Consider the following 16895-nt stretch of genomic DNA (forward strand, 5'->3'; position numbering starts at 1 on the left):
AGGCAAACTGCAAGTTCATATGTTGTCTTGTAGATTACATAGGCGTTTGGAGAAAAATGGGATGAAATGGAAACAATAGTGCGTCATAGTGTACTTTAACACGTGTTAATAACAGCTAAGGTGCTCACCTTTTCAGGGTTGCGAGGAGTCACAATACCAAATTCAAATTCACATATTAGATGGGTGGATGTTCCTGGATTCCCTTTGCCTTGGACACAGGTGAATAAGCTAGAAATAATGGTTTGGATGGCTACAGACCTTGATGCAAAAAATTATCTCTGTGGAAGGCGGAGTACTTTTTTGATCGTTATACATTTTTATCAATAGACAATCTAAAAAAGGACTGTGTCTTCCACATGGATCATTGTTTGCATCGAGTACTGGAGCTATCCGAACCAATATTCCTATGTCTTACGGATTGTTGATTTGATATAGAAGAAGTTTCCTAGGAGATGAGCTTTGAAAGTACAAGACGTAGAACTAAAATTGACGCTTTTATTTCTATACATATAAATTGAAGGATTTAAAGTATGATAAGATACAAAAATATCTTCCCTTTTATGATACAGCAGCGGTAGCAGATTACTGTGTATAGTTATATAGCTGTTGCAAGCTTTAGCCGGGAAGAACAATGAGTAATGTAGCAGAAATAATAATTTTCGCATACTTTGGGGACGCCACGCATTCATAGTTCCTGCTGTTGTCTCATTACAGTCATCTATCACCAACAGTGACATCATGTTTGTAAAACTTCATGCACCCTGGGAGGTTCTAGGAAGATATGCAGAGCTTATGAATGTAAGGATGCCATTCAGGTAGGTACACAAAGTACATGTTGTATATATAGACCCAACAACCTTCCAACAGGAAGGGCTCAGAATTAAATATTCACCACATCAGCAAGTTTTGCTTTGGATAAATACATCTAACTTGTGCATACAGAGATGCATGCTCTCACTCCATTTTCTGGATGTGTTCCCAGAACAGACTTCTTTGTCTACTTTTGAGAAATTACAGTTCTCTTTGAAAGCCCTGCAGTGAAAACTGCCACATCATTTTCTGGTCTGATATTATTTAATTACTATTGTATTATTCCTAATAATTTCCTCATTATGGCAACCCTATGGTAAGTTCTTGAAAAACAAATTGATGCTTAGAGTGTATATACAGCCAGTCCCTGGGTAACGTACAAGATAGGTTCTTTAGGTTTGTTCTTAAGTTGAATTTGTATGTAAGTCAGGACTGTATATTTTATAATTGTAATGCCAGACAAAATATTTTTGGTCTCTGTGACAATTGGATTTTAAAACCTTTGAGTTGTCATAAGAACCAGGATTAACAGTAAATCTTAATTGCAGACACCTGTGATAACTGTTACAGCTGGTTATTGTAGCCTAAGGCTAAAGTACAGTAAATTACCAACAGCCAGAGGTCCGTTTGTAACTAGGAGTCATCTGTAAGTTGGGTGTTCTTAAGTCAGGGACCGCCTGTATATATAAAATGTATATGTAGTATTTCTCAGATTGGTACAACTGGTACAACATTTATGACAAAAATAGCAAATGTGCATGGTCGCATTATAATCTTCTTTACAAAATCGACATCCAGCTTTATTCAGCACATAGACAGCATTATAAGCAATCCATAGAAAGCAATCTTACCCATTTCTGACCGGCGGGGAGTAAACTAACATGTGCATCTCAAGGCAAAGGCAAATCTCAACCTGTAGTATCTGCTGCAATAGAAACCAAGTCTCCCACATGATTAGTCCAGGTGTGTGACAGAAAAATCCAACAGAAGATAAATATGCAAATATACATATTCAACAGAAAATATGCAAATATACATAAGTACAAAGCTAAAAACTTTATAATACATATAAATGAAAAATCAATAAAATAATCAAGTCATTTTTAGCATTGAGACCATAAGGAACAACAGTATTCATCATTAAAATCCTATGAATACTGTTGTTCCTTATGGTCTGAAAGTGAGAAATTACTTGATTATTTTAAATTGATTTTCTCATTAATATGTGTTTTAAAGTTTTTGGCTTTGTACTTATGTATATTTGTATAATTTGTATGTGATTTTATTTCATTTCTTCTGTTGGATTTTTTTGTCACACATACATAGTGAACATGTTAGATCACTATGATTAAGGATGTTAAAAATTTTTCAGATTGCTTGCTATGTAGTGCTTTTAATGGTGTATATGGATCTAATAAAGCTGAAGTGTTGTTCATCCATTATTGAAGGGCAAAGAGGTGACTGTGCCTTGGTACATGCACCCAGTTGGTGAGCTAATATCTTCTGGTGTGTGAATTTGGTCACATTATAAATCCCTTCATGTTCTTGTAGTCTTTTTTTCTATGTGATTGTTCTGTGGCTTGTAGATTTGTTGTTCTTTTTGAGATGGAAATTTCCCTGGAAAGTTTTTAATTATAAACAGCAGCAAAACATAAGAAGCGAAGGTGTAGTATAGAAATGGAGGTAAGAATAGGATCAGTTGCAGCCTTGTACATTGCTGGAAGAGATGAATTGCTCACTACCCCAGACTCCTAGACAATTCTTCTTAAGATATCTGTACGCGAGAATTTAAGTTTCTCAGTTCCTATCCTTAGAATTTAGGGGCAATTTCCGTAAGTTGTATTTCCAAAGAGAACATTCAATTTAGGCAATCCAGCTTCTTGGTGCATAAGTGATGGTGTCCCGTTGGCTGGCACAACAAGAAAGGAGAAAGGAGAGAACAGGTGTGTATTTTCAGGCAGGCTAATATTTTAATATTTACCACAGTCAGGGGTCATTAAAGATCTGGGACACAGTCCCCAGTGCACACATACCAAATACTAAGTAGTGGCCGGACCCCTACATATACAGACAAGCGCACATGAAAAAATCACTGCTAATCAGATAAAGCTACAGAAAACACATGAGAGATCCATACCTATTACATCCAGTGACCCCAGTTGATTTGTCCTCGGATTGTACTTGTTCTCATTCCTTATCTATTCCATTAGTTCCACCATCAATTTGTCTCTTCTTCAATCATCCTCATGCTCCATGATGCCGTCCCTGCAGAATTTACCACACAGACATCTTATGTTCTGCACTTTCCCATTGTCCCCTGACAATGTTATTCTTCTGCTACCCCTAATACTGTGCTCTCCAAATACTGTAATGGAGCTCTACAGAGCCGCCCTTGAAATACTAGTACCACACAAATAGTGCACCGTAATGTAATTTTACCGTAATACTGTAAAAATGACCTCCACTTCGCCCATCACACTGTTAAATACCCCTATTGTGATGCTCACACTGTAAAATACCCCCATTATTGCCGCACCCAGTTTATTCTCCCGATTGTGGCCCCAATAATACACCAATTATCGTGGCACTGACATCTAATAAAGTCCCTCGTATTAGTCACTACACTTTATAATGGCTCCTGCACACTATTTGCTTCCTACATCCATTTACCATGACCCCCATTTTATAATAATACCCCTTATCTTTTGGTCCCTCACACCTACGTTGCATTCACATGATGTATGTGCATAGTGTTTGAAACGCATGCAATTTTTAAGTAGCAGTATATGTTTTACCTGTTAAATTCAAAACACACGTTGCTACTTAAAAAAACGCATACGTGTTAAAATGTGATGTAAACGCATCATGTGAACACAACCTCAAAGGGGTTCTTGAGGATTGGAATTTTTTGAGTCTGGCCCAGGTGGTGTAAAATTAAAAAAGAACCTTTATTTAAGTCTATCTTTATCTCTGGTCCAGCATGGCAAAGGTAAGGACAGGGGTAAAAATAATGCTTTCTCCTTTCTCTCTTTCAACCTCCTTAACCCTCCACCCCCACACTGCCCTAGTATTAATAAAGTCCCACTATGATTCAGGCTTAATAATAATGCATCTACTCTCAGTCTAGATAATAATGACTCTAGCCTGTCCAGTCTTGATAATAATGCCATCAGCCTGCCCCAGTCTTGATAAGAATGCCCTCAGCCTGCCCCAGTCTTGATGATAATGCCCCTACCCTGTCCCAGTCATAAAATGAATGCCCGAGCCTGCTCCAGTAATAAAATTCATGCCTCCAGCCTGCCCCAGTCATAAAATTAATGCTTCCAACATGACCCAATCATACAATTAATGTCCCCAGCCTGCTCCATTCATACAATTATTGCCCCCAACCTGCCCCAATCATACAATTAATGCCTGCAGCCTACCCCAGTCATAAAATTATTGATCGCAGGCTGCCCCAGTCATAAAAATTCATGCCACCCTGCCTGCCCCAGTCATACAATTAATGCCCCCAACCTGCCCCAATCATACAATTAATGCCCCCACTCTGCATAATTAAAAAAATAAACATAATACTCACCTTTCCTCCCTCTGAGCAGGTTTCTTCCTGCCCTCTGTCTTGTGTATCTTGGTGTAGAGAGCCTTACACCAAGAAAACTTTGGAGCTTCTTACTATAGCAGCAGAGGCTCCATGGTGGAACAGGGAGCAGATAGCTCTCTTATGGACCCAATACTATGTGACTGCATCCAGAGGATGCAGCTAGGGTTGAGTTTGAGAAAAGTCGCCCAAGCAGCGGAAAAACTGCACCGCTGATCAAGACATTTAGGGCACAGGCCTCAGATCTTTTGACTGCCACTGACCACAGTTGTTGAGAAGCTTGTACCTTTTAATAAATTTGGTACAGATCTAAATACAGTAGTGGAAAATCTGCTTTAATAAATAAATGTAAGAGTGTGAAGCTGGCATATTACAGCAGTGCTAGGCATAGGAAACAATGGGGCTGAGCCGCCTTAATCTGGAATAATTCTATTTGTGCTATTTAAAGCTACATGAGGCCAAGGAGTAGTTTTCCACTTGCTCAGATGAGTCCAGGACTATACAGGAGGACTGTTTTAGACGTTTGGCACAAGGGGTGTCAGTTGCTTAATTGTTGCACTTGTCATCACGTTAAAGGCAGATAATGAACTAGCATCCAGACAATCTGCATCAGCCTCCTCGTCTCATCCACATACACATAGTCATGCTACCAGTGGAATTAATCTTTTAATGGCTCACTAGAGGTTATTGGGGACAAGTACATATAAATTATGTATACATAATTTATAATTCATGTTGTAGTTTATTGCAAAGCTAGAGTACAGAAGCACATGAGAAACACAATGCAATAAATCAGAGTGGCTTTGATGTGCTAAATGTGCCATAATGTTATACTATAGGAGCAAAAGCTACATATAATAGAATATATTCCCTGCTTTGTACAGCAATTGAGATCCAGAAAATATATTTTTTCTATGTTAAAGAACATCTACCATCAGGTTTACTGATTGTAGATGTTTAAACTTACATGCTCATCCTTTACTCTAGGACAGTGGTGGCGAACCTATGGCACTGGTGCCCGGGTTCCACTCACAGACCTCTTTGTGTGCACATGGGCTGTTTTCCAGGCACAGAGTTTGCCAGACATGGCATCGTCCTGCAGTCTCAGGCAGTCTGTTATAAAGTAACACAAAATGCACTTCCTGAGACTGTAGGAATAATGAGAAGGTATGGACGGGATGGGTTTGGAACTATTAGAGAACTTTTCTCCTGGCCCCCACAATTCTTCCTGTTCATTGGGCTAAGTTACTGCCATGTTGACACTTGGAGAATAGCTAGTGGGTTTCAGATCACATTTTAGGCACTTGATCTCCAAAAGGTTCACCATCACTGCTCCAGGGAATGGCAAAGTCTTTATTATCTTCAGGAACCTCCGGATTAGTGTAAAAAAAGTCTTTGTAAAAATATGTACATGAGCTACCTCACTGAATAGCCTCCGTTTCCACCATCTGATGCATGCCCCCTACACTGTACTTTGCTTCCTGCTCCCGCCTGCCAATCAACGGCCCCATGATTATTGGCCTCTGCATTTAAAGATCATTAGACAGACTTTATTTTGCCATTTTTCTGTGTGCAGTCATCAATTTTTTTTACCCACAACCTGTCTCTTAACTGTCCTATACTGTATATATTTCTTAAATACCAGTTCAGGGTTCCGTAGGTGCTTGCTAGTGATTTGTATGACGATATACTCAGCATGGCCCCCTTTTGGGACTTCCCAGGATTATATCTTTGCAGCAACTATCTGGCACTTATTGCTAGAGGATTGTTATCACCAAGCACCGATACCCCAAGGCGTTAACCGTGTCTGCTTGACCACTTACTGTAATAGTGGTAAATATTATATTTATAGCTGCTTTATATACGGGCAGTCCCGGGTCATGTACAAGATTGTGTAGTGCCCTGGATCAGAGGAGCATTGAACTTTGGACATTTCAATATTTTCTCTATACGAAGTCAGCAATTCTTACATCAAGGGTGAACTTGAATTAATCTATATTCTTTTGTTGTATATACTTAGTTTATTAGTACTGTGTCTGTATAGAACTGTAGAAAGGATTTATGAACACTGAGATGTCTGACTGTATATCTCTAACTATAGAGAAGCTAGTAATTTTGCACAGCCATATTAGAAATTGGTTTGCAGGAGAGTAACAGACTTGACAGCCTAACCTCTAGAATGGCAGATAGTCTGGAGAGTTGTTTATCACTTTAGAAACTTTATGACCTATAACATTATGGGGAGTCACTGTAAGTCTATGAGAGAATGCTTTGTCATTGTACTGAAATAGAATGTATATAAAGAGAACAGTGACACAGCATATTGTCTTGCAGTTAGGGAACAGAGCTAGGAGGAGAAGACTTCCAGTCTACCTGAGCAACCAGGAGAAGATGCAAAGACAGGGATACTCTGCCATTGACACTGGGCTCCTAGCCTTTATTCAGGGTACCAGCCTTTTGAGAAAGAGAGGGACAGGTAGCCCAGGTCTTTCCTCAGTGCAAAACACTTCTGTCAGGAAGGAGATCAGAGTACTCAGCCTCATGCTTTTCTTGTATTGCATTGCTCCTGAATTTCTTTAGTAAATAAGGTAACTGTTCACTCTGACTGTCTGGACTTATTTCCCATTGGGGTGCAACACACCTTACCACCCCTTTCTAAGAGCAGCAACACATGGGAACACCTCAACGGTGCCTGATGGACCCAGCATTGCATTGGGGCCAGCCCAAACTCGGACACTGTAATAGGTTCTGTAGGTTTTTTATTAAGTTGAATTTGTATGTCGGTTGGAATAAGTATTTTATAATTGTAACTCCAGATAACAAATTCTTTTGACCCAGAGACAATTGATTTTCAAAATTTTGTGCTGTCATGGGAACAAGAAAAATCTATAAAACTTCATTATGAACACCTGACATTACAGCCTTGGACTAAAGTAAAACATCCACAGATGCTGAGGTCACCTGACGTCACAGTGGGCAGAGAGGTCCTACTGTAACTAGGGGTCGTCAGAGACCGCCTGCGTTATACTTTGCAATAATACAAGTGTAAATGCAATACTTAGTTCTGTCGCAGTTGAAGGACTTTTCTAGTTAATTGTTATTGTTGAAGTATTGAAGTATAGGTGCCCCTAAAGGGAGCCGGAATGATTGACAGACAGTCTCCTTTGACTGTTGTGTATGTTAATCTCTCTAGTCTCTTCCTCCACCTCTTACAGGCTTCTGTCTTCAATCTCCTTTGCTTTCTTGGTAGTTGATACTGTAACTGACGATGGGTTTTCTTCTCGACTGGCTTCATTTTTGCTGTTCTTCCAGGAGAAAAATCTATTACCTGCACAGGCGATACAAGTTCATGAGCAGGTCAGTAAAATTAGCATCCATTCTCCCTTATGTTATATGCATTGACATGTCAAGAAAAGTGATATCTACTGTATATGACCAAAAGAGCCCCTAACCTCCACATAGGTAGGTCAAACACTGGTTAAAATTACCGAGAGTCTGCGCTTTGTCACATTTAGACATACATGTCACCATGAAATATTAATGGCTACACCAAAGGAAAAGAAATGTTGAAGTCATTCGGAAATAAGAATGCATTAATACACAAAAACCCACTATTAAAGCAACATGATTAAATCCCTGTAGTGACTGAACGACTTAACCGACCTGACCAGACCATGCATCGGGTCACAACCTTAAAGGAAATCTACCATTTGCTTTTATGAATTATGAACCAAACATGCCTTGAGAATGTTGTAGATACAATGATGCAGAACCATATCTTGTTTAATCCCTGAACTGAGTGGTTATGCTGATAAAACAATTATACTGTGGCTGCATCAATGCTCTACTCACCCTAATTATGCACTACTTCAGCCTTGTTCTGCCAAGAGTCATCACTGTGTTGTCCCTGACAGACAAGGGTCTATCACTGTACCATCCCCCAGCTGCTGTGTATGAGTCATCCAGCTCAGGTTGATTATTCCTGTCTGGACAGTTCAGGCAGCTCCTGTGTATGTGAAAGTAATGTGTTTATGTACAGCAGTCAGGGGACCCAGCCTTCCCAAGGTCCTGAATTTTATAATTGTTTTTTGAGCAAAACCATTCAGGGATTTATGTGTCGCTACAGCATTCTCAAGGTATGTTTGGTTCACCATGCATAAAAACAAATGGTAAGTTTCCTTTAAATGCATAGCGGTATTTGTATCTGATATGATTGCTATGACTGAATCTATGTTAACATATACAATATTTGGGGTCAAAGTTTGGATTAAGTCTAATCCAGAGTAACTTCTTGCTGTGGTGCTTGTGTGTAAGGGAATCCAAAGTTATTGACCAACGCTAGTAATCCATGTGTATCCAAACAGAGAATTGTATTGCTAAACTATAAGAGGCTGTTCTGGCCGGTAGATAATCCTCCTGTTCTGCAATAGAAGTGTTGCTCGAATTACATCACAAGAATATGGTAAGTCAAAAGGGTCCCAAATCCGCAAAGGCGGCTTTCTTTGTCAGAGAGCATGTCGAGAACAGATATCTGGACTTCTTAATATACGAGATTTCGATGATGAAACTGCACTTCAGAACTTGAAGATACACAATCTCCTTTCACAATGGTATAGTTTGATTTATCTAGAATATATATAAATTATCTAAACTGTGTGTCTTACAATTGTACAGATAACATACCGTATGTTAAAACTCATATGTTAAAGACAGCTCTATGTTTAGTGTGTATCTTTCAACATACTTTAATAAATACCTTATATACTCGAGTATAAGCCTAGTTTTTCAGCACAAAAAAATGTGCTGAAAACCCCAAACTCGGCTTATACTCGAGTCAAAAAAATAAATATATATCTAAACTCACCTTTCCGGCGACTCCTGTATATCTTCTGTGCGATCTGTCCAGCAGCGGCGGCAGGCTATATACACTGGGGCAGGCTATATACACTGGGGCAGGGGCTGGCAGGCTATATACACTGGGGCAGGGTCTGGCAGGCTATATACACTGGGGCAGGGTCTGGCAGGCTATATACACTGGGGCAGGGTCTGGCAGGCTATATACACTGGGGCAGGGTCTGGCAGGCTATATACACTGGGGCAGGGGCTGGCTGGCTATATACTGGGGAGGCTGTGACCAATGCATTTCCCACCCTCGGCTTATACTCAAGTCAATAGGTTTTCCCAGTATTTTGTGGTAAAATTAGGGGGGTCGGCTTATACTTGGGTCGGCTTATACTCGAGTATATACGGTATGTAATCAGTATAGATTTGCCATCTCAACCTCAATTTATATTTAGGAGAGCAAAGGATGTGGGCAATGTGGCAGATCCCATTGTGAATCAATGTATAACCAATCAAAAGGGTCCAAAAGTATGAAAAAAACGGTCACATATTAATATGCATGTCACTTTGGGATATGCGATCAAACAACAAATCAGTTGCCACACAGAAGGTGTTATATACTGTATCAGATGTCCATGTTATAAATTGTATATAGGCAGAACTCAAAAAACACGTATAAACATATGTATAGCGTAAAATCATTCAGGACATTTCCTCTCTCGACATTAAAAAATGGAACAAAATGGGAAAATTGTAGGTTCTGAAGTATTTGGGATACATGAATTCCATAGGATGTGAAAAAAGAGAGACAATATAAAAACCATGTCCAGAGCTGAAACATGGTGAGCTAGATTTATCAAAATTGCTAAAGGACTTTTTAAATTTAATTTATCATTTACCAAAAGTGTATGAACCCAATAGCATGACATTTTTTCCTTATAATTTTGTAGTTTTTCACTGTATTGCATTTAACTCAATATATTTGTAGCTATTTTTTATAGAAAACTAACCTTATCAATACTTTTTCATTTTGTTTATAGCATTATGCTATTTTATGGTCTTTTTTTATGACCTATTATGTCTGGTTTTTAATATCCTCCTTCCCTATATATGGAGAATTTGAAGGACTTTGTTTTATTGAATCAATATTAATGCATTTTCTTTTGTGGAATTTCAGTATATCTATTATAAAGACAAGTGCTTTATGAGTGCTTTTATGTTTAAATGTCTATATGTATATACTAAATAGAGCATGAATATATTCATTCCCAGTTAGCAAGAATATTCCTAGTCAGCATGGATATACGAGTGTTCTAAATTCACTGGATTAGATTGCAATACAAGGTCTTCTAAAGTAGATTCTCTGAAGGAGTGAATATTTACACTTGTTCTAGCTAGTACATCTTGTACATTTAGTCCCTGTGAATAATAGGGCATTTATAATTACATATTTATTAATGTATATTAAAGATATACACTAATAATGGAGCTGTCTTTAACATATTCCATATATGAGTTTTAACATTATTTGTACAATTCTAAGGGGCACACGTCTCAAACTTTTGGCTTTGCTTTTTCTTCAACTTTTGAGACATTTCATGGTTCTTGTGCTCATTTGCAACTAAAACTGTCTCCCTTCAAAGTTTGCAATTTTCTAGTTTTCTGCAGTGTTTCCTGAGTTATCACCTAAATTCAGATGTGAAAGTTGCAGCTTTATTAAGTTGCGCAAATCTACGGATGCCCCTGATCAGGCGTAGAAATGAGCTGGGGACCTGTTTGCGACTTTTTGCGACTTTTGTTTTGAAAAGTAGCAAATTCACTACAGACCAAACGCCACAATAAGGAAAAACCGCTAAGATACATGTGAAAAGCAGGAAAGCCAAGAAAAGACTTGTGTCTTCCCCCACCGTGCCAGGTAGTCCCACGTTGTTTAAAGCCCCTGCATCACTTTCCTGGCTGAGTGTACATTCTTTTCTGTGCAAACTGCTTGCACATGTATTTATAAAGTGTCCGCGGCTCATTTGTGTCACAGCTGCACTATACCTGACACAACACCAAATTCTGCACTGAAAGCGTTTTGGTACGCAGTGTCCTGAGATCTGCTATCCACATACTCTCTGACGAAGAAAGCTGTTTTTGCTTTGGAAATGAAGATTTAAGACCCTTCTGACTTACCATATTCTTGTGAACTCACTAGAACGGGATTTCTATCACAGAACCGGAGGACTATCTACTGGCCGGAACTGCCTCTCATAGTTCAGCGATACATTTCTCTTTTTGTATACACATTGGTTACCAGTGTTGGTGAATAATTTAGGATTTACTTACACACAAGTATATCAAGAAACAGCTGAATAACATGATCATTGAAGACCACCACGGCAAAAAGGTACTCCAGACCTGAAAGGTGTTGTATGTTAGCATAGATTCAGTCAAAACAATCATATCACATACAAATATGGCTCTGCATTTATGGTTCTGATCCGATGCACGGCCTGGTGAGGTCAGTTAAATAATTCAGTTGATACGGGGTTCTTATTCTGTTGCTTCATTAGTGTGTTTTATGAGTGTTAATGTATTCTTATTGGGCATATATGATGTAGCCATTAATATATAATATCAAATGGACAGTACAGGTACAAACTCTATATTTGTATTGAAACATATTTAGAAGGAATTAAGAAATTGTTTTACACTGATAACTTTACAACTTTCTAGTCACTATTCTTGATTTCATTTGTAGGATGGAGAAGCAGCTAAGCAGGTTCCGAGGATGGTTACCCAAAAAACCTATGAGACTGGACAAGGAGACCATACCAGATTTGGAAGAGAATGACTGTTACACTGCTCCCTTCAGCCAACAAAGGATTCACCAGTGAGTAGGATGAATATTAAAGACGTAATGGTTGGTCATGTAACACATAGGGGCCTATTTACTAAGGGTCTGCGGACTCACTTCCGTCAGACTTTCCGACTTTTTCGGGTTTTGCGCGGCTGTGACAGATATGTAACAGGGGATTGTGTCGCATGCAATCGGATTTTGTTGCAGCTGCGCCGGCTTTCATGCAACAGAAATCGGGAGGCGGGCCGACGGACAATCCGACTGATTCGGACTGAGCGTGGGATTTAACTTTCAAATTGTGTCGCAAGATCAAGCACTTGATGATTTTTTACAATACAAAATGAATTTGCCAGTAACACATATGGGTCAGTACAATTATACTCATACCTCATTTATATTGCTTTTTTATCTTTTATCACAAAAGCTATGGGGCATAATTTAAAACAGGATCCTTGTAAAATTCTTCTCTATGCCCCATAAATCCTTACAGGTTATTTCAATAAAGGGTCTAAAGTCCATTTTTAATAATAATAATAATAATAATAATACTTTATTTTTCCCAAGAGTGAAATTCTGGTGTCTGCTGACAACTCCAGCGAAATTACAAACATACACAAATACAACAAAGATACATAAAATTCATAAAAATATTAAAAGGCACAATACACAGAGCATAATACAATTAATAAGGCAGTACTAGGATTGTTCTATTTGGACAAGATATAGAAGGATATCATTGTAACTCTGTCACTGTCACGGATGACAGGTTGGGCCTAAATTCTTAATCCTTATGATTCCCTTTAAAGAAAAACGAACATCAAAATAATGCACGTGGTAATCTTCTTTGTAATCTGTGGCTTCCTTCCTTCTAAAAACAACTTTTAAAATTATGATAAGGAGGCCGAAGGGCTCTGTGGGCATTACCATAGCCCCTCGGTGCTGCAGATTTACAGGCTGTTACAATAAGAAGAACATGTCTCACCCAACCTCCTGCTCTCTCCATCCTCCCTCTATAATCTAGCAGCATCAAGGTACTACAGTGTGAGGCCTGCTCTGTTCATTGTAATAGCCTGTAAAGCTCCTGCATGTAGGTGTCCTGGATACACCCCCCTCCCCCCAGAACCCTTCAGGTTCATTAGAATAATTATAAAAGTTGATTTTAGAAGGAAAGAGGCCATGGATAACAAATATAAGTGCCTGGATCTATGAGTAAGTGCCCCTGCTTTATCAGGCTTGATTTTGGCAGTAGATTTCCTTTAATGTTTTGTTATATGCAACTCATTTCAGTAGACGATAACTATGCAGTATTCACAGCAGGCTCCTGACCAAGAAGTAGGACCAAGTCTCCTTTATTCTCAAAATTAGATGAAACTCCAGCTTTGGACTTTATTCACCCATCTGACCTCCATTATTGCAGTGGGTAGGTTTTTTTTTTTTACGGAGGCAGTGTAGAAAGTAATATAATATAAAGATCATGCCAATTCTGTATAGTGTATTGAGTATTTCTTCACTGCTCTTAATTTGCAAGGCTGAGAGCTTATAATAGGTAGTGAATGTATCTGCTTTCTGTTCCATTTACTTGTCAGAATGTGTTGGTATAAGGCAAGATAATGAGTCATAATGGTTGTTTGTTTACTTCTTTGCAAATAATGCGTTATTTAGTAATTACCAAAATAGCAGTAGAAAATAATTACACAATCAGAAATGATGAGAAATTGCATGACCTGGAATAACTGTGCTTATAAGATGGTTTCTGTGCCCACCCTATGATTTCATACTTTCTCTGTATACTTTCCTCCTACACTTCCCAAACAAATGTATTTGCACTCTCAAATACAATAAAAACAAGTTTACTATAAAGTATTTCTAACCCCCTGCCTGGCGTTTATTATGGCCCGTCTGGCGGCAGTGAAAAGTCACCGGCGGCAGTGAGTGCACCGTCGCAGTAACCCCCCCCCCCTTTCCGCCCCTTCACTCCTCCATGGCATGATGGTGGCAAATTGGGGCAAATATTCGCAAGTGCTAGAGGTCCTGGTAAATATGCCCAATTTTCTCTATGGTTATTAAAGTTTAGATTTATTTTAGGCAATTTGTGCTAACAATATCATTTTCCATAACTGTCAACTGTTGTAGTGTTAGGATCCATGCACACTAACGTGTGCCCGCCCAACAATGCGGGCACATGTTGGGCGCACTGAAGAGGAGGAGAAGCGAGCACTGCTCACCCCTCCCCTCTCCATAGAGAATAGTGGAGCACAGCCGTACTTCCGGCCAAAGATAGAGCACGCTTAGGTTGTTGTATATAAGGTAACAATAACAAAAAGGCTTTTCAAGACTTATGCTCAATAAAAACTATTAAATGGATTTCTGATTACTACCTAGGAACAAAACAAAATAGGGGTGCTGCTCTACTTTATTTCTGTGCAGGTTTGTAGTAATTGGAAGTATGTCGGTAACTACAGAGGACGTATAGTACGCATTAAGCTCTTGTTGTATTCGGTGAGCAGTCCAGTGAGATTGGTATAAGTTAATGTATATATTACACACACTTTACATAATACAGGGTCTTTTAGGTTAGAATTGATCTTAAATACATCTTACTATTTTACTTGACTTTTGAATAGAATAAGATCAGAGTGACTATATTACACAGTGTATAACTTGGCATATGAGATTTATTTCTCATGCTGTTTACATCTGGACCACAATACTAGCTTTAGAGATATGAAAAACAGCTTCATATTTGCCTTTCTCTTATGAAGAACAATCATTTTTACCCCATGGAGCTGTCCAAGGTACTTACCATGATTACTATAACTTTCACAAACAAAAATGGGACTCCTTCTGTGTTCTTTATAGCAACTAAAGCAAAAAAGTAAGTCAAGAAAACATCACGCCTATGATATCAATTAAAATAATAAAATGCAATATTATGTAATATAAATAGTATCTTTTATTAGTAATCCAGTCTTTTGCTTTGTTTACAGTTTTATCATAAACAACAAAGACACCTTTTTCAACAATGCCACAAGAAGTCGGATTGTACATCATATTTTACAAAGAGTGAAATATGAAGAGGGAAAAAATAAAATAGGTGAGTTATCTTCATTTTTATTGACATAACATTGAAATTATGTAGTTATATGGTTTCCTCTGAATATAATATGTAATATATGTTTCTGATACAGTGCTCAATCTGCTCAGCTCCTTTTGCCCTATAACAATTTGCCTGCAGATGGGACTCTTTGTACAATCTGCTCAGCTCCTCCTGCTTTATAACAAGATCCCGGTGGACAGGACACTATTTTAACCTGATGATCTTCTCTTGGTCTACAACATGCTGCTACAGTTAGGACATTATTGCTATCTAGTCAGCTCCTTTTGCTCAATAATATGCTACCTGCAGACACAATACTATGTGCAAGCCACTCGTGCAGAAAAACATGATACGAAAACAACATTTTGTGCAGTAGAACAAAAGGAGGAATTAATTGATCATTATTTAGCAGTACATGGCCTCTGCGATGAATATAGCAGATGTATTATGCATGTTCCAAGCCATGCAGGTAACTAGTAAGAGAAACACAATAAGAGCAATGGTAGAGGTATTAGAAAATCAGAAAGAAGGAGCTCTGCTGTTTAATAGTGCCCAGGAAAGAGTAGACGAGAAACTGGACAGACCTTTGTTTAGAATCGGAAAGTGGGTTTCAATGCTGGATTATTGTCTTCTTCGGGCCTCAGTCTGATTAGGGCACCACTAGATCATAGACACCCTAGATGCATTGCCTGATTCTTCATAAAAGTCTGGCTAGCTTTTATGCTTTACTGTCTAGATGGGTTAAAATAGTGATAGGGCACCATGGAATATTCTTTTAAGCCCATTTATCTTATCACATCAATAAGGAAAAGCTGCATCGCCAAAAGCAACTCAAAGACACAACTGGGGCAATTACTAGAATAACAAGATGGGCTTCTTTAAATCATCCGACTAATACAATGCACAATGTTGAGACCCGTTGTAACCTCCTCTGCTCATTCTGACTGGGTAAAGATCTCTGTGCATTTAGGCTTCTTCTTGGAATAAATTAATAAATGCTTTCATTTCCCATAGTGCATGCATTATTTTATTTTTAACAATTTGTGAAATGGCCCTTGTTATATATTTTATTACCCCTCGGCTTCTTGATATTATTTTATAGCACAGTTGTGGTATGTGAGCAATGGAATGCAGTTTCAATGCGCGTTATAAATAATACATATTACCAAGGCTGGTTGATGTAAATGTGGCTGTGTGGGAACTGAATTCTTCCTGCAAAGAAATTACAGTTAAAATGGTAATTGCAAGGATTATGGAAAACGGATTTTAAGTGCATTAATATGCAGAGATGAAAATTGCATTACTGACTCCCTGGTCCCCAGAGAAGAATACTCTTCGACAGTGCAGTAGGCGTCAGCTTTCCTGAAACTTTAACACATTACTATGGAAAGGCTTTTCTATGCTGTAGTCTTTTTTCATATTATTGTATGGCACAACAAAGATCTGCCTGTTGTATTGTTGTATTATGTGTAATTTTGTATTTCTAAAAATAAATATAATTAATTTAAAATATCCCATCTGTCTCAATACTAATATTTGTTTCTTTTGTTTTTCAGTAGTTTGTAGGTATCATTCATATATATGTAGGTATATATATATATATTTGTAGGTATCATTCATATATATATATATATATATATATATATATATATATATATATATATATACCGCTATTTACATTTTGTGATAATGGGGTAAGACCTTTT

At 38.2% G+C, this 16895-nt stretch overlaps 1 protein-coding gene and 1 long non-coding RNA gene across 6 annotated transcripts in view; one reads left to right on the forward strand and one right to left on the reverse strand.

Moving 5' to 3' along the window:
• Window positions 1–16895, forward strand: part of ANO4 (anoctamin 4) — a 130444-nt gene that overhangs the window by 49438 nt on the left and 64111 nt on the right. For 4 of the 5 annotated variants that reach the window (XM_072146357.1, XM_072146360.1, XM_072146358.1 and 1 more), the window contains 4 exons: window positions 715–815; window positions 7721–7765; window positions 11994–12125; window positions 15080–15186. In XM_072146357.1, coding sequence (XP_072002458.1) covers window positions 715–815; window positions 7721–7765; window positions 11994–12125; window positions 15080–15186 — 385 coding nt within the window. Of the gene's footprint in view, window positions 1–714; window positions 816–7658; window positions 7766–11993; window positions 12126–15079; window positions 15187–16895 lie in introns of all 5 variants that reach the window. The other variant, XM_072146361.1, reaches the window with a different exon arrangement.
• LOC140126657 (uncharacterized) lies at window positions 7374–16404 on the reverse strand. Its single transcript, XR_011854872.1, has 3 exons — window positions 16356–16404; window positions 14896–14954; window positions 7374–7736 (listed from the first exon to the last, which is right to left on the reverse strand). It is a non-coding gene; the product is annotated as an uncharacterized lncRNA (long non-coding RNA).

Source organism: Engystomops pustulosus, chromosome 4, assembly GCF_040894005.1.
Source record: "Engystomops pustulosus chromosome 4, aEngPut4.maternal, whole genome shotgun sequence".
Lineage (NCBI taxonomy): Eukaryota > Metazoa > Chordata > Amphibia > Anura > Leptodactylidae > Engystomops > Engystomops pustulosus.